The sequence below is a fragment of the Anomalospiza imberbis genome, chromosome 5 (assembly GCF_031753505.1).
Source record: "Anomalospiza imberbis isolate Cuckoo-Finch-1a 21T00152 chromosome 5, ASM3175350v1, whole genome shotgun sequence".
Taxonomy (NCBI): Eukaryota; Metazoa; Chordata; class Aves; order Passeriformes; family Viduidae; genus Anomalospiza; species Anomalospiza imberbis.
The window spans coordinates 54,764,392-54,781,069 of NC_089685.1; the positions used below are offsets into that span (position 1 = coordinate 54,764,392).

At 39.5% G+C, this 16,678-nt stretch overlaps 1 protein-coding gene across 15 annotated transcripts in view; it reads right to left on the reverse strand.

Annotated features, from left to right (window-relative positions):
• Positions 1–16,678, reverse strand: part of BICD1 (BICD cargo adaptor 1) — a 165,958-nt gene that overhangs the window by 13,726 nt on the left and 135,554 nt on the right. For 6 of the 15 annotated variants that reach the window (XM_068190897.1, XM_068190898.1, XM_068190899.1 and 3 more), the window contains exons 7-8: positions 12,554–12,871; positions 11,392–11,582 (exon numbers count right to left, since the gene is read on the reverse strand). In XM_068190897.1, the coding sequence (XP_068046998.1) occupies positions 11,392–11,582; positions 12,554–12,871 (509 nt within the window). Of the gene's footprint in view, positions 1–11,391; positions 11,583–12,553; positions 12,872–16,678 lie in introns of those variants that run through there. The other 9 variants (XM_068190910.1, XM_068190905.1, XM_068190909.1 and 6 more) reach the window with 3 other exon arrangements.

Consider the following 16,678-nt stretch of genomic DNA (forward strand, 5'->3'; position numbering starts at 1 on the left):
CCCACATCCTCCAGGAGTGAAATTTCTGAGGATTATGCTAGGAAAGCAGAATGCATATGGCTTATACAGACACATTTCAAATTCAAAGGAGCTTCTTATCTACTTATGTCCAAGTAGCTGTGCGAGAGCTAACTTTATTCCTTCTATATTCAATCCTTTTAAGTGTTTTGGAGGATTTATAACACCCTTCTCTAATGTCATGACAATCATAAAATGACTTTTCTACTAAGGAACTCCTGCCTGTGTTAAGTAAATGTTTGTTTCTTTCTGAAATACTCTGCTGAAGGTTAAAAGCCTCAAAAAAGTCTTTACTAATTCTAATGTCACATGCCATAAAGACAAGGTAAGAAAGATATGTTCTCTTTTACTAAAAAAATCTAAAAATAAATTTTAAAATCACATTGAAATAATTGTTACTTGTACTTTTCAAATATCAGGGCCTGTCAGTCAAGCTACAGAGGGAAAGGACAGTCTGTCATTTATGTAGAAGGTACTTGGGGTACAGACACAGATTACACTTTTTGCTGTGTCTTCTGACACTACCACCAAGAAAATCATCAATAAAGTTCTTAAATACAGACTATTTTATTTCTCCTGTCTTTCTTCTTCTTCATTTGCTGTTAGGAAATAAACCACTTTGGGGCAGAGGATGAGTTGGCTGATCTCAAGTCCTTTTACAATTCCAAGAACCTATAACAAAGAAACTTATTTTAGTGCTCATTTCAACCACAGATAGCAGAGGAGCTATTGTACACAGAAATTCACACACCACTTTTCACTGAATTCAGCAGGACTTGTGCCTGCAGAGTCTTGTGACATTATCCAACAACACCTAACACTGGCTCTATTGGAAATGTGAGGTTTGACTTGTGCTATATGTTAGTCCTGTTTCAGTTTTTCAGTTCCTGACATTTTAGCCACTTGTACAATGATGATGTAAAGGGCTCAGAGATTTCCTCTCTCACAGATTAGCCATTGCTGGTTTTCCTTTGGAACCTAATGCCTAGTCCTAATTGGGCTAATCAGCTCCTGATGCAAGAGCATTTAAAAAAAAACAGGCTCAGAGAAACTACATCTGCTCACATGAGCACTGAATGTGCTGCTATAAATTATCTGCTGAGAGCAAATCTCACCAAAAAGACAGTATTTTCCTGTGCTTCCCTTTGGCTCAGCCACAAAAACAACACATTTCCCTGGTGTCACAAGATGGGCTCTGCCCTCCAGTCTGTGAACTGGGTGACTCTAACCAACACAGGTCTGCTTTGCTGCGTTATTTGTGTCTGAGATGGGCTTGCCTTCTGTTGACATCAGCAATGTCCTCAGTGAAAAATCTACATGCAAGCATTTCCAGTCCCACCCAGGACCCAGCACACTGCAATGAACATTTCAGCACACTTTGACTCTCAGTAAATTCCTAATTTTTACACAGTGCTCTCAAGCAGCAAGACTACTCAGAATCTCAAGATAAGCATAATAGACTTTTAACTGCATTTAGTTCAGTTAATCAATTATTTTTTTTTCCTCTTTTATCTGAAAGGGTAAAATTGAGAGCCAAACAGCAAACCAATCATATTTTGCATTTCTGATATGAAAACATTGGGAAAATTTGTTCTTGATAAATGAAAATCTGTCAATAAATATTTATGACCAAATGTGAGATTGAGGCTTTTTTCAATCTGTTAAACCAAACCTTTCCTAGCATCCCATTGATCCCTTCAGGCCAACAGAAACTCCTTCTTTCCTAGGTAAAAGTTTTCAGGCTATCTGACTTTTTTTTACTCTACCCAATGTCAATTGAACTTGCTCCACCAAGTCTGAGGAATCTGATAACATGTCTGTGAAGCTGTTATTGAAAATCTACTTGAAAAGAGAAGCTGTCTCCATTAATACGGTCACAAATTGTTTTCATCCCTGAAATGTCAATTTAATGGGAAAGAATGAAGGGGTAATAGCATGAGTTGAAAGTTCTGGACCAAGAACAGATCAGTACCCTTCTAGTTGTACAGATGTAAAAATGTGTCGCACCACAGAGCAAGACCTACAAAGACAATAAATCAATCCTCTCTGCTCAAAGGTGAGAAACAAGGAACATTTCCAAACCAAAAGACAAATGTGAGATGTCAAGAAGAATGGGGCAGAGGGTACTAAGATGCTTGCCCTCCTTGCTGAGATTTGTAGAGATGCTTTCAAGCTGCGATCTGACAGATGAGAAAAGTCCTCAAACTGTTTATATACAGGGATGACAAGGACATAAATTTATACAATTATTTGAAAGCTGTTTTCACTTAAAATTTATCTTCATTTTTTCTAATGAATGCCAAGAAAACTTTGACCTTCCTCAAGGCCAAGAGGAACTTAAAGAGGCAATAGTTATCACAAAGAACAGCTGGTTAGAGGACTGCTGTGACTTACCTTCAGAAAAAGCCACAAACAATGGCACAGGTCAAAGATTAGAAGAGTCTTCCTTCTCCTGCTTCCAGGGTCAGTTTGAGTCTGTAAATAACACAGTTACCTCTGCCCTACACACAGCCCCAGCAGATCAGGCTGCCAGCTGAAAACTGGACACGGCTCCATGTTTCTGCAGGCTGCCCGGGAAGGAGAGGGCTCCCCAGCCACTGCAGTTCCATCTGGAGCCTGCCTGGTCTAACTAACCCCAGCTTGCTCAGAGCAGGATTGACTCAGCTTGTCCTGGCCTGCGAGCAAAAGGAGCAGTGCAGCAGGACTGGCCCTTGTGCAAAGCCATTCTACCACTCCAGGAGGGCCAGTCCCCTCCTGGCACAGCTGCACACGGCAGCCACATAAAGTTCACCAGGTGCTGCTGAGCTCCCGCACATTTTCCAGCACCCACATTATCTGTGATTTTTCACTGTCTGAATTTTACCTCAGTTCCATTCAACTGAATAATGGGTCACTGATTGGAGATAAAGAAATGTGTCAACCAAGTATAATTTTCAGCTTTCTTGATGGTAAATACAATCTACTATGAAATTCCCATGTTGGGAGTCCAAGTACACAGGTAACTCACATCTTAAGCTTGCTAGTCAGGAAACTTAATTGCTTAGATTACTTTTAATTGGAGAAGTTACAAATCATCCAGAGCAAACAACAATTAATTCTTCCACTACTTATTTCTTATTCTTCTTTAAAACCATTTGAAGAATAAGAGATGCAAGCACCCTGCTGAGCTCCCATTAACTACCAATATCTATCCTTTGCCCTAAGGAGGCAGCAGGACAGCAACAGGATGCAACTGAAATCCTCATCTCCTGTCATCTCCCCATGCCCATCTTCTTTTTCTTGCAAAGCAGGAGCAGGAATGTCCCACTGTTTCTACAATCACAAGCTCCTGACACAGGCCCTCTTCTCCTCCTCTTCTGAGCACTTTAGGACAAAGCCAGGCAGAGTTAACCTAACAGAGGGCTTGCTGTTAAATGCTTCTCGAGAGTAAGAGCAGGTAGGGAGTTCAACTGCTATTTTCTTCTGGCATTTAGGGAAATGCTGTATGTCTTGGTGATTTTCACAGACAGGCTCATGGACCATCACTAACCACTTCATGCACTACCTGGCACACAGCACAGCTGTGGTTTAGTAGGTCACTGATTCAGGAGCTTTCTTGGCTATGTCCTAGTGAGTTCTTTCATCTATACAGCAGCTATGCTATATGGAGTGCTTTTACTCTTAATTCCCTTATTCTGTGTGACTTCGCCTGTATTTTCTTTTTAGATCTGAATTATCCCAAATCTATAGAGCTGTTCCTCCATCAGTCCATTTGTTTCAGTGGTAATGTGCCTGCTAGCTCAAAGTATAGTGATAAAGCCATATCCCAGCCTTGCCTTTTCCTGTAGCTCATATTAAGAATAGCTTTTAAAAAATAAATTATACCTTGTTCTATAAATTACTGAAATGCATTTTTCTCCAGTTACAGGCTCAGAACACTAAGAGATTTCTTGTCAGCTCTGTAGCCTTTTTCACACTTTCTATATCACAACGTGCTTATGTTATTTCTCAAATGGTTTCTGTGAATACTTTAAATAATTCCTCATTAAATCTACTGAGAAGCTAAATAATGGGTTAGTAAAACAGCAGAAATGGAAATGGCATAAGCTGAAAAATATATCTTCAGTTCCTTTCTTTCATATATAGTTCATAAAAAGCACATTTAGAAAGGTCTGATGAGTCATGAAACACTTAAAGACATACACATTTTAAACATTTCAGAAGAGGAAAAGAAAGGTCTTAAAATTACATAAATCATCACATTTCAATCTTGTTGTTTACCATGGAAACATAAGGATACATTTCAGGTCACAAAATCATCCAGAGCAAAAATACTTGCACTATTATATGGATAAAGAAGGGCCTGATCCAAAGTTTGAAGTCAGTGGGAACAGTAACTTTAGTAGGCTTTGGAAGAAACAACATAATTTACAATTATAAAGTTCTTATGCCCCTAAAAAATGCAGACAGGGAGATACTTACAATCAAGGACACTAGTCTTGTTTAAAGAATTGCTGTGAGCTTCCTCCAAACACAACATCCCAAGGAACTGCTCTATTAGAGAGCTAAAATGTCAAAATGTCTAATTTAAACAGAGACTAACTTCCCTTTTGCCTAATTTATGAGGCAAAAAGCACAATATTGAATATTCCTGTGTATTTGATGGCAAAAATTAGCAAGTCATGAAACCACTTTAAACCTTGTCATAAAAGAATATAGAGAGAGATGACTTTTGTCACCAACACTGGAAGGATATTTCACTCTCTGGTTTAGTTAATTGATAGGACTGGATTCCAAAGCCCAAAATTTTCAGAGAAAGCAACAAATATCTGGTAAATTGCCTTAAAGATTTGATCTGTTTACCTGTATACCTGTTTAGCTAGGAAAAAACCCCAAAAGTCTAAATAAGACTTCACTGAAGAATTTTAACAAATGATGCTAATGAAAACCATTCCATCCAGCAATGATGTCATAGCTTAGAAAGAGAAAAATGTCAATAACCTTTTAATGGAAATATACAGCAGTAAGGCATGGACTCACTGCAGTCTTTTTTTTAAATTATTTTTAAGGTCTTATCAAACAAATTAGGGCTTCTATCAAAAACAGATTTTATTTCAGGATTGCTTTCTTTATATAGTAAAAAAACATAAATAAAAAATGAACTAAACTTGTAGAACTGCAGTGAATTCATGCCATAATAGCTAAATCATATTGAAGTAGCTAAATTATATTGATCAGCATGAAATGTATGACTTTGGTCTCATCAGTGGCAACTGGAAAGCTAAATGCAAGAGAGGAAAAGCACAGAGTGAAAAGGTCCTGTTCACAGTGGCACCAAGAGGTAAAAGTACATTTAGCCAGCTGAATTCTTCATTAGTTACAGCCAACCAATGTCCTTGGCAAGGACAATGTTCCTCAAATTCAAAACAGCCTCCAGAGGGACAAGACACCATGCTCGAAGTGGCATAAATATGCAATGCTCATTGAGCTGAGCTAAATGAGCATATCAGATGCAGGACGTGGCCCTGAGAGCAGGAAGATATATACATGGATCTGTATATGTGCACTGACACCGCTCATCAAACAATGAACACACACCGACATAAAAATGGCATGTTTACAGAACCCACAGAAAATAGGACAATGCAGAACCGAAAAAACAGAACACAGATAATAAGTAAATAATGACTGAATTATCCCTTTTGTGAAGAGCATCATATTCAGGTTTAAAAAAAAACCCAACACATGACTTTTAAAAAAAACTACTAAAAACATATAAAATCCATTTTTCATGAAGAGCAGAGACAGATTAAACCAATATTGCATGAAGTCTCACAACAGCCAGTGGCCTGATTGCCCAAGCTCAGAGACATCTTGCAGGTACAGGATCATCATCAACACAAGTTCATTCCCAGTCGATAAAAATACAACATACTTTCTTAGAAGAATCATCCATGGATCTCTAATGAAGCAAAGGGCAATTTGTACTCAGACTAAATTTGTGTTACCTAAATAAAGTTGTGGGTTTTTTTAAAAAATAATTGTTCTGAAGAACTTCCATGCTTTGGATTGCTTGGATGAAGCAAATCAAACTTTCCTGAGAGAACAATTCAGAACAGACCAGACTGACTAGTTAAATATTAAATGGCTGCATATCTTACATAAGAGTGGCAGCTTGGTTATCCGCTCGTCCTGCTTTTCAAGAATAAACTCTTTCACCAAAAGTACAGATAAATCCACGTTGTTAAGAGCTCAGTATTAAATTCTCTGACTTGAAATCAGCACAGAAAGGAGTATCTAGATCCTAATCATGTTGATTTTCCTCTTCATCAATCTATACAATTAATTCCCAAAAGAGAGGTAAGAAATATTTAAAAATCCTGTGTGACCTGAGCAATCAGAAAGATCTACAAAGCACCCCCCTGGCAAAATTCATTTCTGAGCTGACAGTGTTCCTCAAAGGCCTTCCTCCACAACCATTTACAAAAGAAGCTGTGCTTTCTGTGCTCAGATTTCTGACAGTCCTGCTGTTTCAAAATTGAATGTGCATAAAAAAAGCAAAGTTGAGATATTGAAGTAATGCCTACAGCAACAAAGCTTAGAAATTTGTGAGGCACTTTCTAACATTGGTACTTCAGCTCAAAAGCCAATCTGAATGTTTTTGGCAAAATATTCCTAAACAAACAAAAAATGTGCTCAGCTAAGACCTTGAACAGAAACCCTTTTCATCACACACGGAAAGTAGACACAAACCTGCTATCAAAAATGTATTTTCCTGACCTTTACACAGGCACAACTCTCCAGACAGGCTCCTCTGTGCAGAGAGGTGTCAGCCTGAAAATCTCTGCTCGTTTTCCCAACCCCTGCATCCAAAAGGGGAGGGAAAGGCAGCTTCTACTCACAACACACCTTTTGAAGAGGATTTCCCATAACTTCACACTACTTAAACAAGCTGAAGCAAGAAGGAGAAGCAAAAGCAACAATCTTGCCCCAAATGCCAAGTTCCACTTTAAGGTTATTTAAAGGAAAATACAGAAAGAACATTAGCTTCTGATGACACAAACAATAATCTTTTATACAGTATTTTGGAAAGTCACATCTAAAACGCTGCACTTTAAAAAAGCTCAAAATCCAGAAAGAACAAATATTTTAAAATAGCATGGAAGTGTATTCCTCATCCCCTGAGCCAAGAGAGGTTACTCAACACCTCACCTGGCCTATCAAAAGCCCTTAATTCTCTTAATTATAACACTAAGAACCACTCTACTCTGAAGACTTTCTGCTCCTTGTTGTGTTAAATTGTATTTGTGCTACATCTAACAGATCAATGCATTCCCAGGTTCCTTACCTATTCTTCACATTTTAAACCACTCTCAGTGTAAAGCAAGTAGCAAGGACAACTCTTTGCTCTCTTCAAAGCAAATTCCCTTGAGCTCCAGCTTAAACATTTAATTATAAGACTTCCTAGGACCTCAACATTTGGGTCATCGAGACTTTCTATTAAAGCTAACATTTTCCTTGCTAGCTTTAAAAAATACTTTCTACCTGCAGATGCTGTAAGTTAGTTCTTGGTGACACAGTAGGAATAGAATTCTTTGGGATAGAATTTTTACAAATGAAGTTAAATTTTATGGTAAGAATGCAAACCAACAAACAAGAGCTAGTTATTTGTATCATATTGTGATTCATATTTGATTTGTTGTAAGTATAGAGCTACGTCAAAATTTAATCTTAGATTATTTTTTCAGTAAGAGTAACTATTATATATTCTTATTTTTTATGGTAGGTGGTGCCTGAGCAGTTGCTATACTATTATGTGGCATTCTTTGTGCTGTCTTTCTCTTCCACTTTAGTCTCTTCTAGTGGGAATTAAATGCCAGGCTGTAAATCACTCTTGAAAGACAGCTGATAAAGCAAGCGTGCTTTCAGGTTTAACGTGCTTTCAGAAATCAGCAACCCTACAAAACCACCTAATTTTGTTGGTTTGTTTGGTTTTTTACAGGTTTTTAGAAGAGCCATTTTATGAAATGGTTTGTAACAATAAAGAACAATTAATATAAACACTACACAAATACAAACTTTGGACCACAGCAAACTAACATAGTTCTGTTGAAATCCATGGGTCTATCCTGGCTTGGGTCAACCAAATATCTCACCTCAGCTGGGCTTGGAATTTGAGGGAAATGTGTCATTTCATTTAAGGCTTACATTTAAGGCTGTTACCTTCCTTCTTCCATTGTAATAAAATAACATTGATACAACCATACAGATTTCTCTAAAAGGATTACTCATTATGATCTCATGAGCTGTATTCCTCCAAAATATTAAATACTTTACTTTTTACAGTGTTTCCCTGTGTGGGATTTTAAATACTAAGCATAAAAAACAGGGGAAAGAAGCATCCACCACAATTTGTTTGGAGAGCGCTCCAACAAAGGAGCTTCTCAGGTGGTTCGTTGTTGACCCTGAGCGAGAACTGCAGCCATTGGTAACTATCCTCCTCACAACCTGTTGGGAAACCTTTTACTTCAGGTACATCTTCTACATAAGGATCTTGATTTAATTTTAAGCTAAAACAGCAGAACTTTATATTCAACATTTGGAGTTGCCATGCTAAAGTATCTGACAGAGAAAAGAGTGCTGTCAAGGCAGATACTACAAGCGACCTGTTTAGTCTTGTTCTTTCCTTTAAGAGGTTGAGAGAGCCATATTTCATATTTGGGACTGTGGTATATTAAGAGGCACCTAGTGACTTCATATTCAAGGAGTTTGAGCACAACTGCAAAGGAAAGGTCATTTCTCAGTGTTACATACTGTCAAAACCAGCACTAGGCCTTCTATACGCCATGACTTTTTCATGTAGTTAGGAAAACAAACACAAACACATCCAAAGGTGGGCTGGAATTGTGCTGGGCACATACTGGCTGTTACCAGAAGAATAAAGACTTGAAAGAGTAAAAATACATGTCAGCAGAACAGAAGCAAAGAAGAAACAAACATGCATGCCATTACCTAGGAGAAATGAAACACGATACTTTGGAAAAGCACTGAGTGATATTTTTAGCCCCTGCAGGCAGTTAAGAGCCATTAGTTCAATTAGAAAACCCAGATCAAGTTGTGCTGTCACAGCTTTGTGTCAGAGGTACCTGCATGCTGATCTAAAGCTGAAGGCATTCAAGTGAAAATGCAGCAGGACATGACAATCTCTTGCTGAAGAGGTCTTCAATTCAGCTAGTCTTGCTCTGAAGAAGGCTGCCAAAAGCAGTCCATCTTTTCCTCTCTAGGTATCCAGCAGCAAAGCAAAGACAGCCTCTTCTGCCAAGCACCAAGTCCAGAAGAAGGAGCAAGAGAAACACAGACACAGCTTGCTTCTGCACGGGGCTCATGGGGCAGAGGAACCTGTCCTGTTTGTCCCCACCACCAACTTCAGCTATTTTGGCTCTTGGTCTCCATCTCCAACCAAACACATTCCTAGTCACAGCCTCCCAGTCCCCACATCCCCAGGAGCTCATGAAAGGACAGGAAAGCCTCACATCACACAGGTGAAAAATTCTTGTGAAGGAAATAGTTCACAAATTTAAAAGAACAAAACCAAAATATGTTTCTGTTTAATGTAGGTTTGATTCATTCTTACTCTGCTCTTGAGGACTCAGCCTCAAACCAAGCTACACTTTGCTCCACAGTGTTTGAGTTTGGATGCTACTTTTTTGCACCCTCTCTGATGAAGACGCAAGTGTGGGTTGCTACACTTTTTGCTGCCTTGCTTGACTGCAAAAATAATCTGAGAACAGAAACTCTTTGTGAGGCAAGGCTTTTAAATATTCTCAATAAAAGCAGCAGAATAACATTCTTCACTGTTCCTTACTTTCAGGAAACAGATAATTAGACAGATGGTGAAAAAAATCCTACTTGGTGCATCATTCCTTTCATCTGTTAACAACAGTAAGAAATCTTCCAGAAACTGGTAAAAACAGTGATGAATAATTCCCTGCTTAATCCTGAACTTGGTACTAACCTGGTCCTGCCAACACTGGAATCTGAATGCTCAGAAAAATCTTGGGTTTGGACCTGTCAGTCTCACAGGCTGAGACTAAAGCCATGTGACAGTATAAAATTCTGACAAATGCATTCAGAAAGCTGAGATTGATAAATTCATAAGGACAACCTTAACATAAATCAGTGACCCTGTCTCAAGACCCTTATACTTTAAATATGTAGAGATGTACCTAAAGTGACAGGTAAGACTCCAAATAAACAATTTTCTGGACAATTCTACCATTCAGGCTGCTTCATCCTTTGGTCTCTGTTACTGGACAAAAAGACTGTGTTGGCATTTCTCAATCTGTGGTCCACGCATCTGTGACGTTCCATGAGATATCAGATGCTTCTTTCCCCCCACTCCCACATTTTTCTCCTCAGGAGACAGTTCTTTGATTTATTTACTGCAACACACTCTAGGAGAATGTCTTGTTTAGACTCTCTGCAGTTTTACACTTGTCCTCTGAGTGGGCGTTACTTGCACAGCACTACTCAAAGGCAGCTGTGACATTGATGGCACTAGGTGAGAAATATAACCTACTACAGGGGGTACTGCTCAGCTTCCCAGAATAAACATTTACCCGAGCAGAAACTACTTTTTACGGGTTTTAGCTTTCATATTTTCTATTATGCTTTTTGTGTATAACACATTTCAAAAGAAAGAATTAACAAAATTACCACCCGACAAGACTGTGCCCAGTTAAAGGCTAAAGGTCCTGCTCAGGTACATAGGATAAGAAATTATTAGCTGTTCTCTCAGCAGAAGAAAGCTATCACACCTTTGAAATGTCATCCCAGTTTGCATTTCCTTTCTACGCCTCATTTGAAGCAGACACTACATTTTGGCAGGAAATTAAGAACAACCTTCCTGCACAGATTAACTTCATGACTCAATTTGTATAAACTAAGCCTTCTGTGAGTTGAACGCCACCCTTTGGAAAAACCTGACTGAATGCTCCAGGGTGAGAAAAGGGGTGCTGTGGAGGCTCCTGCACACTGCCAGCTGCTCCTCGCTGCTCCTCACACATCTGACTCCTCTGTCCTGCGGGATTTGTGTCTTCCAGGGGGACTACCAATGCCACCACCAGGCTAAGCTCCACCCAGGCACAGGGGTGCAGCCTCTGTGGATGCCAGTGGGACTGCACCCACATACACCACAGCAGGGCTTTCCACACTGCATCTGAAACCAGTTTGGGCCGCTGCCAGCAGAATGTCATCTCCTGCCACCCGTAACACAGGAGGAGACATTTTGCTTTTCAAGAAGTTGCCCAAATTAAATTGCATCTGCAGTGCTGGGAGGGTCCCCTGCTCTGCTAACCACTCAGCACCACATGCACCCAAGGAAAAAATGTTTACCTGGTATGGCCACGGTTAACCTTTTTTCCTTGCTGAGACGGTGCCCATGGATGAATTCACTCATGGAAGGGGGGCCCCTCAGAAGATATGATTCTGTGGAGGCGGGATGAGGGGGGGCTCTTAATAATTTCTGGAGGTAGGTCCCTGAAGTCCTGGGATGGCTCTGATCACAAAGGGAAGGTGAGAATAGTCTTGCAGGAGATCCAAGAAAAATACATATGGAAACAAAAGAGTTTTACTTTAATTACCTTTCAAAGCCTCACGAATGACAATATCATCTTAACTTGCTTAACAGGTAAAAATCAACTATCATTGACACCCCATGTCATTTCCAGAGCAGGACACCTTGTCTGCATTGGAAATCCTCCTTCACCTTAGGGAAGGAGGAGATGAGGTTGGTTTATATCTCAGCATCCTCAAGTCAGCTTGTACAAGGTTCCCTGATTGTTCTCTTGGTTTTGCATTGTGATTAGAGCATACAAGAAAAGGGGATGATTATCTAGGACTTCTCTATCAGAGTCCTCTTCATCTTCAAAACCATGGATTTGCCCACACCTAGAGAGTCTTGGCAGGGGCAGGCACAAGACATGAGCTCACAGCTTGAACAGCAAAACATTTGCATTAGATTACGAATGGCAGCCATCCCCTTCAAAAGGTTTCTTGCTCCCATGTAGAAAAAATGATCTGAGTGAACACGTCCATATTCTTTTCACACTGATAAAGAACAAGTGAGCACCAGAGCTTAACAAAGAAATGCAGCTTCTCTCATGTTAAGCACTAAAATTCTCATAGAGCACAATCCTTCTTTTATTTCAGATGCTCATTATGAAAAACCATAGGGAAAACTTAAAGAAAACTTGTTAAAGAAAATACATTCACACTTAATATTAAAGACATACAAGATGCACCAAGACACTGACAGAATATAGTTCAAAACATGGTATTCAAAAGGAGGAAATAACACTGAGTAGGTGGATCAGAACCACATGTTGCCAGGCTTTGAATTTCATACTCATATCCTCCCCCCCTCCTTCTCCCCAGTCAAAGGAAGGAAAGAAAAAAATAAGAGCAAAAAAAGGAATCATTATGTTTATAATTCAGTGAACGACTTTAATGCAAGTCTGGCTACTGCACTGTACTGTAAAGATCACTGCATGCATACCTTTTCCTCTGAGTGCCACTGCTGACCAGTAAGTTTGGTTGCTGTGGGCCCTGACTATGCAGGAGGAAAGTGTCTATGCTTGGCACGGTGGCTGATGCCTCCTCACTTACTTTAGGGCTGCCGATCTTGCTCTTTCCCAGCTTGCCTTTGCTGCGTCGGGATTGCTCGTGGTCGAACTCTAAATCCTCCAGTCGCTGGGTCAGGGCAAGTTTTTGCTGGATAGCCATGCGCAGCAGAGAGTTCAGGGTCTTCTTCTCATCCTCCGCAGCCGCCAGCTGCCTCTGCATCTCGTCCAGCTGTGTGACGTACTCATCACACCTGCGGAAAAACAGGGCAGAAATCTGGGGAAACAGCCCAAGAACCCACTCTACCAGTGAACACATCCCCGGGCTTCAGTTACAGAGCTTGACTCGGATCTCAGCTTTTGCTGACCCTAATCCTGGCAGCAGGCAGCCTGAATTCTTCTGTTCCCACTCTGAATAAATTTGGACTTGGATGTAAATGTCAACGCTTCCCATACAGCAAGACAACCTGTGCCTATATTGACATAGTCTATGACAATGTAACATGTTTCTGATGCAGATAAAGCAATTGGAGGGGAGGTATGGGAGTATTTCCAGTTCAGACCACAAATAATAATTTTGGGTGCTTCTTCTTCCAGTAAGTAACCATGGATAATAATGTCTGCCAATGAGAAAATACTATTTCCCACAGGCAGTAATATCCACTTCAAGAAAGTATTACAAAAGAAGACTGCGAGTAGTTTGAACACTTATATATCAGATTTTGTGAAATGAGAAACCTTCCATTATTTACCTTTGTTAACCACTTATTACCACGATTACCATTAGTTCCCATTGATTAAAAGGACACTATTCAGGAAACTCCACACCTGGAAGATATTTCACACTTACTGTTGAATCTCTTGGAGGCGTGCTTATCACTATGGTCACCTACTCCTTTTTAATCCTCAGCCTTTTTTACCCACATGAAAAATTATCTTTTCATTTGCTTTAGATCTCTGAGAACTAAAACCACCTTTCTTATTATTATATTCTATTTAAAACCAAATTCAATTTATTTCTGCTTTTAGCAATACTTCCCAACGTTAACAGGAAAAGCAAGGCATTTCAAAATTGTCTTAAAACACTTTTTGAAGTGAAATAGCTTCAGGTGGATAGCAATAGACCATCTAATCAGTAAGAACCAAGAGCACTAAAAATAAATGTATCCCAGCAATGAGATGCTTCACAGACAGCAGTACTGCCTGACCATGAGACATTTGTGGAAACACCCAAGGATTTTTCACGTTGAATGATGCAGCTTCACCAGATCGCCTTCCCACAAGATCTGGGTAAATCTAAGCAGCTTTCCTGTGTAATTGCAATTGTATAATGGATGAGGATATAATTTTATCAGTATCACTTACAGAAAGCAAGCATAGAAAACTATTTTAGTCTTCCTTATCATAATGTGTGATGCAATAAACCTTTGAATTATTGTGAACTGAGGGATGAAAGTAATTTCTCTGAAATTTTAATCTTCCCCTTGGGAAACAGAAACACAGTATCCTTGAAAATGTGTAGTTAGTTATTCTTCACACAGAAATATTTATACATATATTGCACAACCCTTTTGAACAATTCAGGCTCTGCAAGCAAAATTACTAAGTCAGATACAGCTTCATCTGCAGTTTCAGTATTATCTTTCTTCTACAGGACCTTAATAAGCATGATTGTTGCTACTCAAGCCTTGAGGAAAAGAGATACTTATGAAATGCCAGTTGGCTTAAAGCCAACTTGCACACCTATTTCTGCTCCAAGCTGTGAGATGTCTGTTGATGCTGAAGTCAGTTTCCTTGACAGAGACATGAAATCAAGATTCTGAATATTATAGTAATTCCTATTTCAAATTAATTTACTTTAACGTCTGTGTTATCAGAGTTTTAAAGCCTCATTCTTGTAACCAGATGGGTCTTGTGTCCATGTCCTTTATTTTCTCCTGCTTTCCTCTTCTTCACTGAAATATTCCCAGCTATGTGCAAGTGTGGGATAAAAGGAGAAATGTTTCCAATTAAAAAGAAAAAAGCATTTCACACATCTATATTGCCTTTCGCCCACACGTTTCATAAACATTCATCAAGTCTCACAGAAGGAAGAAAAATGTTAAGGATCTCCCAAGAGAAAAAGGTAATGAGCTCCTAGGAAAGATGACTTCTGGCATGGCAGAGACCATTGCAGCTCCAGGATACTCCAGGGCTCTGAATGGGTCTTTCAGGAGGGTTCAAATAGTGATAGCAAAAGTTAGGTTATGTCCTCCTGAGTCAGAACTCTTCCCCAATTTCCCTCTTGCTCCAGGACAGGTTGTAAGCTGCAAGTGACTATTAAATAACCACTATTTTCTTGCTGTCTGCTGGTGTACTTAGAGCAAAAGTCAAGGTTTCACCTATTTTTCATTTCTCTCATCTCAGAAAGGAAGCAGACAGACACATAAGCCCACTTATTTTTTATGAACTGATCCAAGCAGCTTATATAGGATTTTAAGGGATTTCTGGTTCCATCTATCCCTCTCATCTAGGAACATAAACCAAATACCAAATCAGGCTTATGTGTAATTTAGGTAACATAAATCATAGCAGAGCTTGAGTTAAAACCCGGCAACACTGACAGTGACAGGTCCCTGCTCTAATCAGATAATCATAATTCTCTTCTGTTCAAAAATGTTTTCTCAGCTCCAGGATCTGTTCAATCTTCCTACTCAGTCTCTTCAGCACACATTTTTCTTTTAAAATGATCATAAGAAAATATTTTGATGGATGAAGAATAAAATCCATGCATGCATTGTCAGGACTATGGCAATACAAGTATATTTCCTGCTCCTGTTACATATCTCTATTTAGGCTGGGAAAGCAAGCAGTGTAAGGACTCAGTGAAGTTTGCTTCCTGAATAGCTTAAGGATCCTGTTTAAAAGTAGCTCCTTCTCTCCTTCAGTACATGACTTCCTCTAATAGGGCAACACCTACTCTAGACTGGAAAACTAATGTTCTAAATAATTATTCATTGTTCCTCTGGATGAGTGTTGCTCGCTGCCTCACAAACACACATTGCTCTTACCCTGGGTCAGCAACTCAGAGTGAGGGGAAACAACAGGAGGGGCAGGAAAGGCTTCTCTGGGAATTCCTCATTTTCTCTGGGAATACCAGGACCAGCCCATAACAAAATAAGCAGGTTAAAGGCTGCACATGGCACTGGCATCTAACAGAAACTTCAGCTCTGTTTTGCCAACCCCTTGAATCCCACAAAAGAGGTTTTATATGCTGTAGCTTTCTTTTTCTAAGAGAGGTGAAATATTCTTGACAGGTCCGAAGCACATAAATCCCAGAAAGGGATCACAAGGAGGAAAGAGAAGGAGGAAGCTGTAGAGATCAGAATCTCAGAAGTTTTTGGTTCAAATAAGCTGCTCCAGAAGGAAAAAGGGCAAATGTAGAGGGACAAGCAGGACAGAAAGACTTTTGAGACAAGGAACTGAAAAAAGAACTTAAGGAGTGAAGGATGAACAGTGTCAGGAAAACCACAGAAAAAGGAAGGCTCCTGCTTTCTGCACAGGGGAGCTTTGGAGGAAAGTGGCAACTTTGCTGTTCAGAACAGAAACAGATGCTGGGCTCTCCTTATGATGTGTGCTATGACCTTTATCCAGTGTATTTGAGGAAGGAAACATACAGTTCAACACCAGCTGAACATCCACTTGGGGACCAAAATGATGCTTTATGGAAAGAGAAAGGATATTCTTCTATCAAACAGTATAAGCAACCATTTGCAAATCTATAATACGATTCTGCTATCAGAAGGTTGATCTCTCTATGGTACAAATTCAGGAGTAAGTACCATGTGATGCACTATAACCATGGAAACCACTGTTTTATTCAACTAAAGACTAAACAATTGCTTTTTTATGCTGAAGGCTGCTACTGCATCGAATGTTACTGCACAAAAATCTTACAGCCTTGTATCTTCAAACAGATTTCTCCTCTTCAGAAGACTTGTAGAGTATATCAACTCTTTGTCATTTAAACAAATGCTCTTCCAAATGGACTATTTGGAATGAGTCAATGATTTGACCATTTA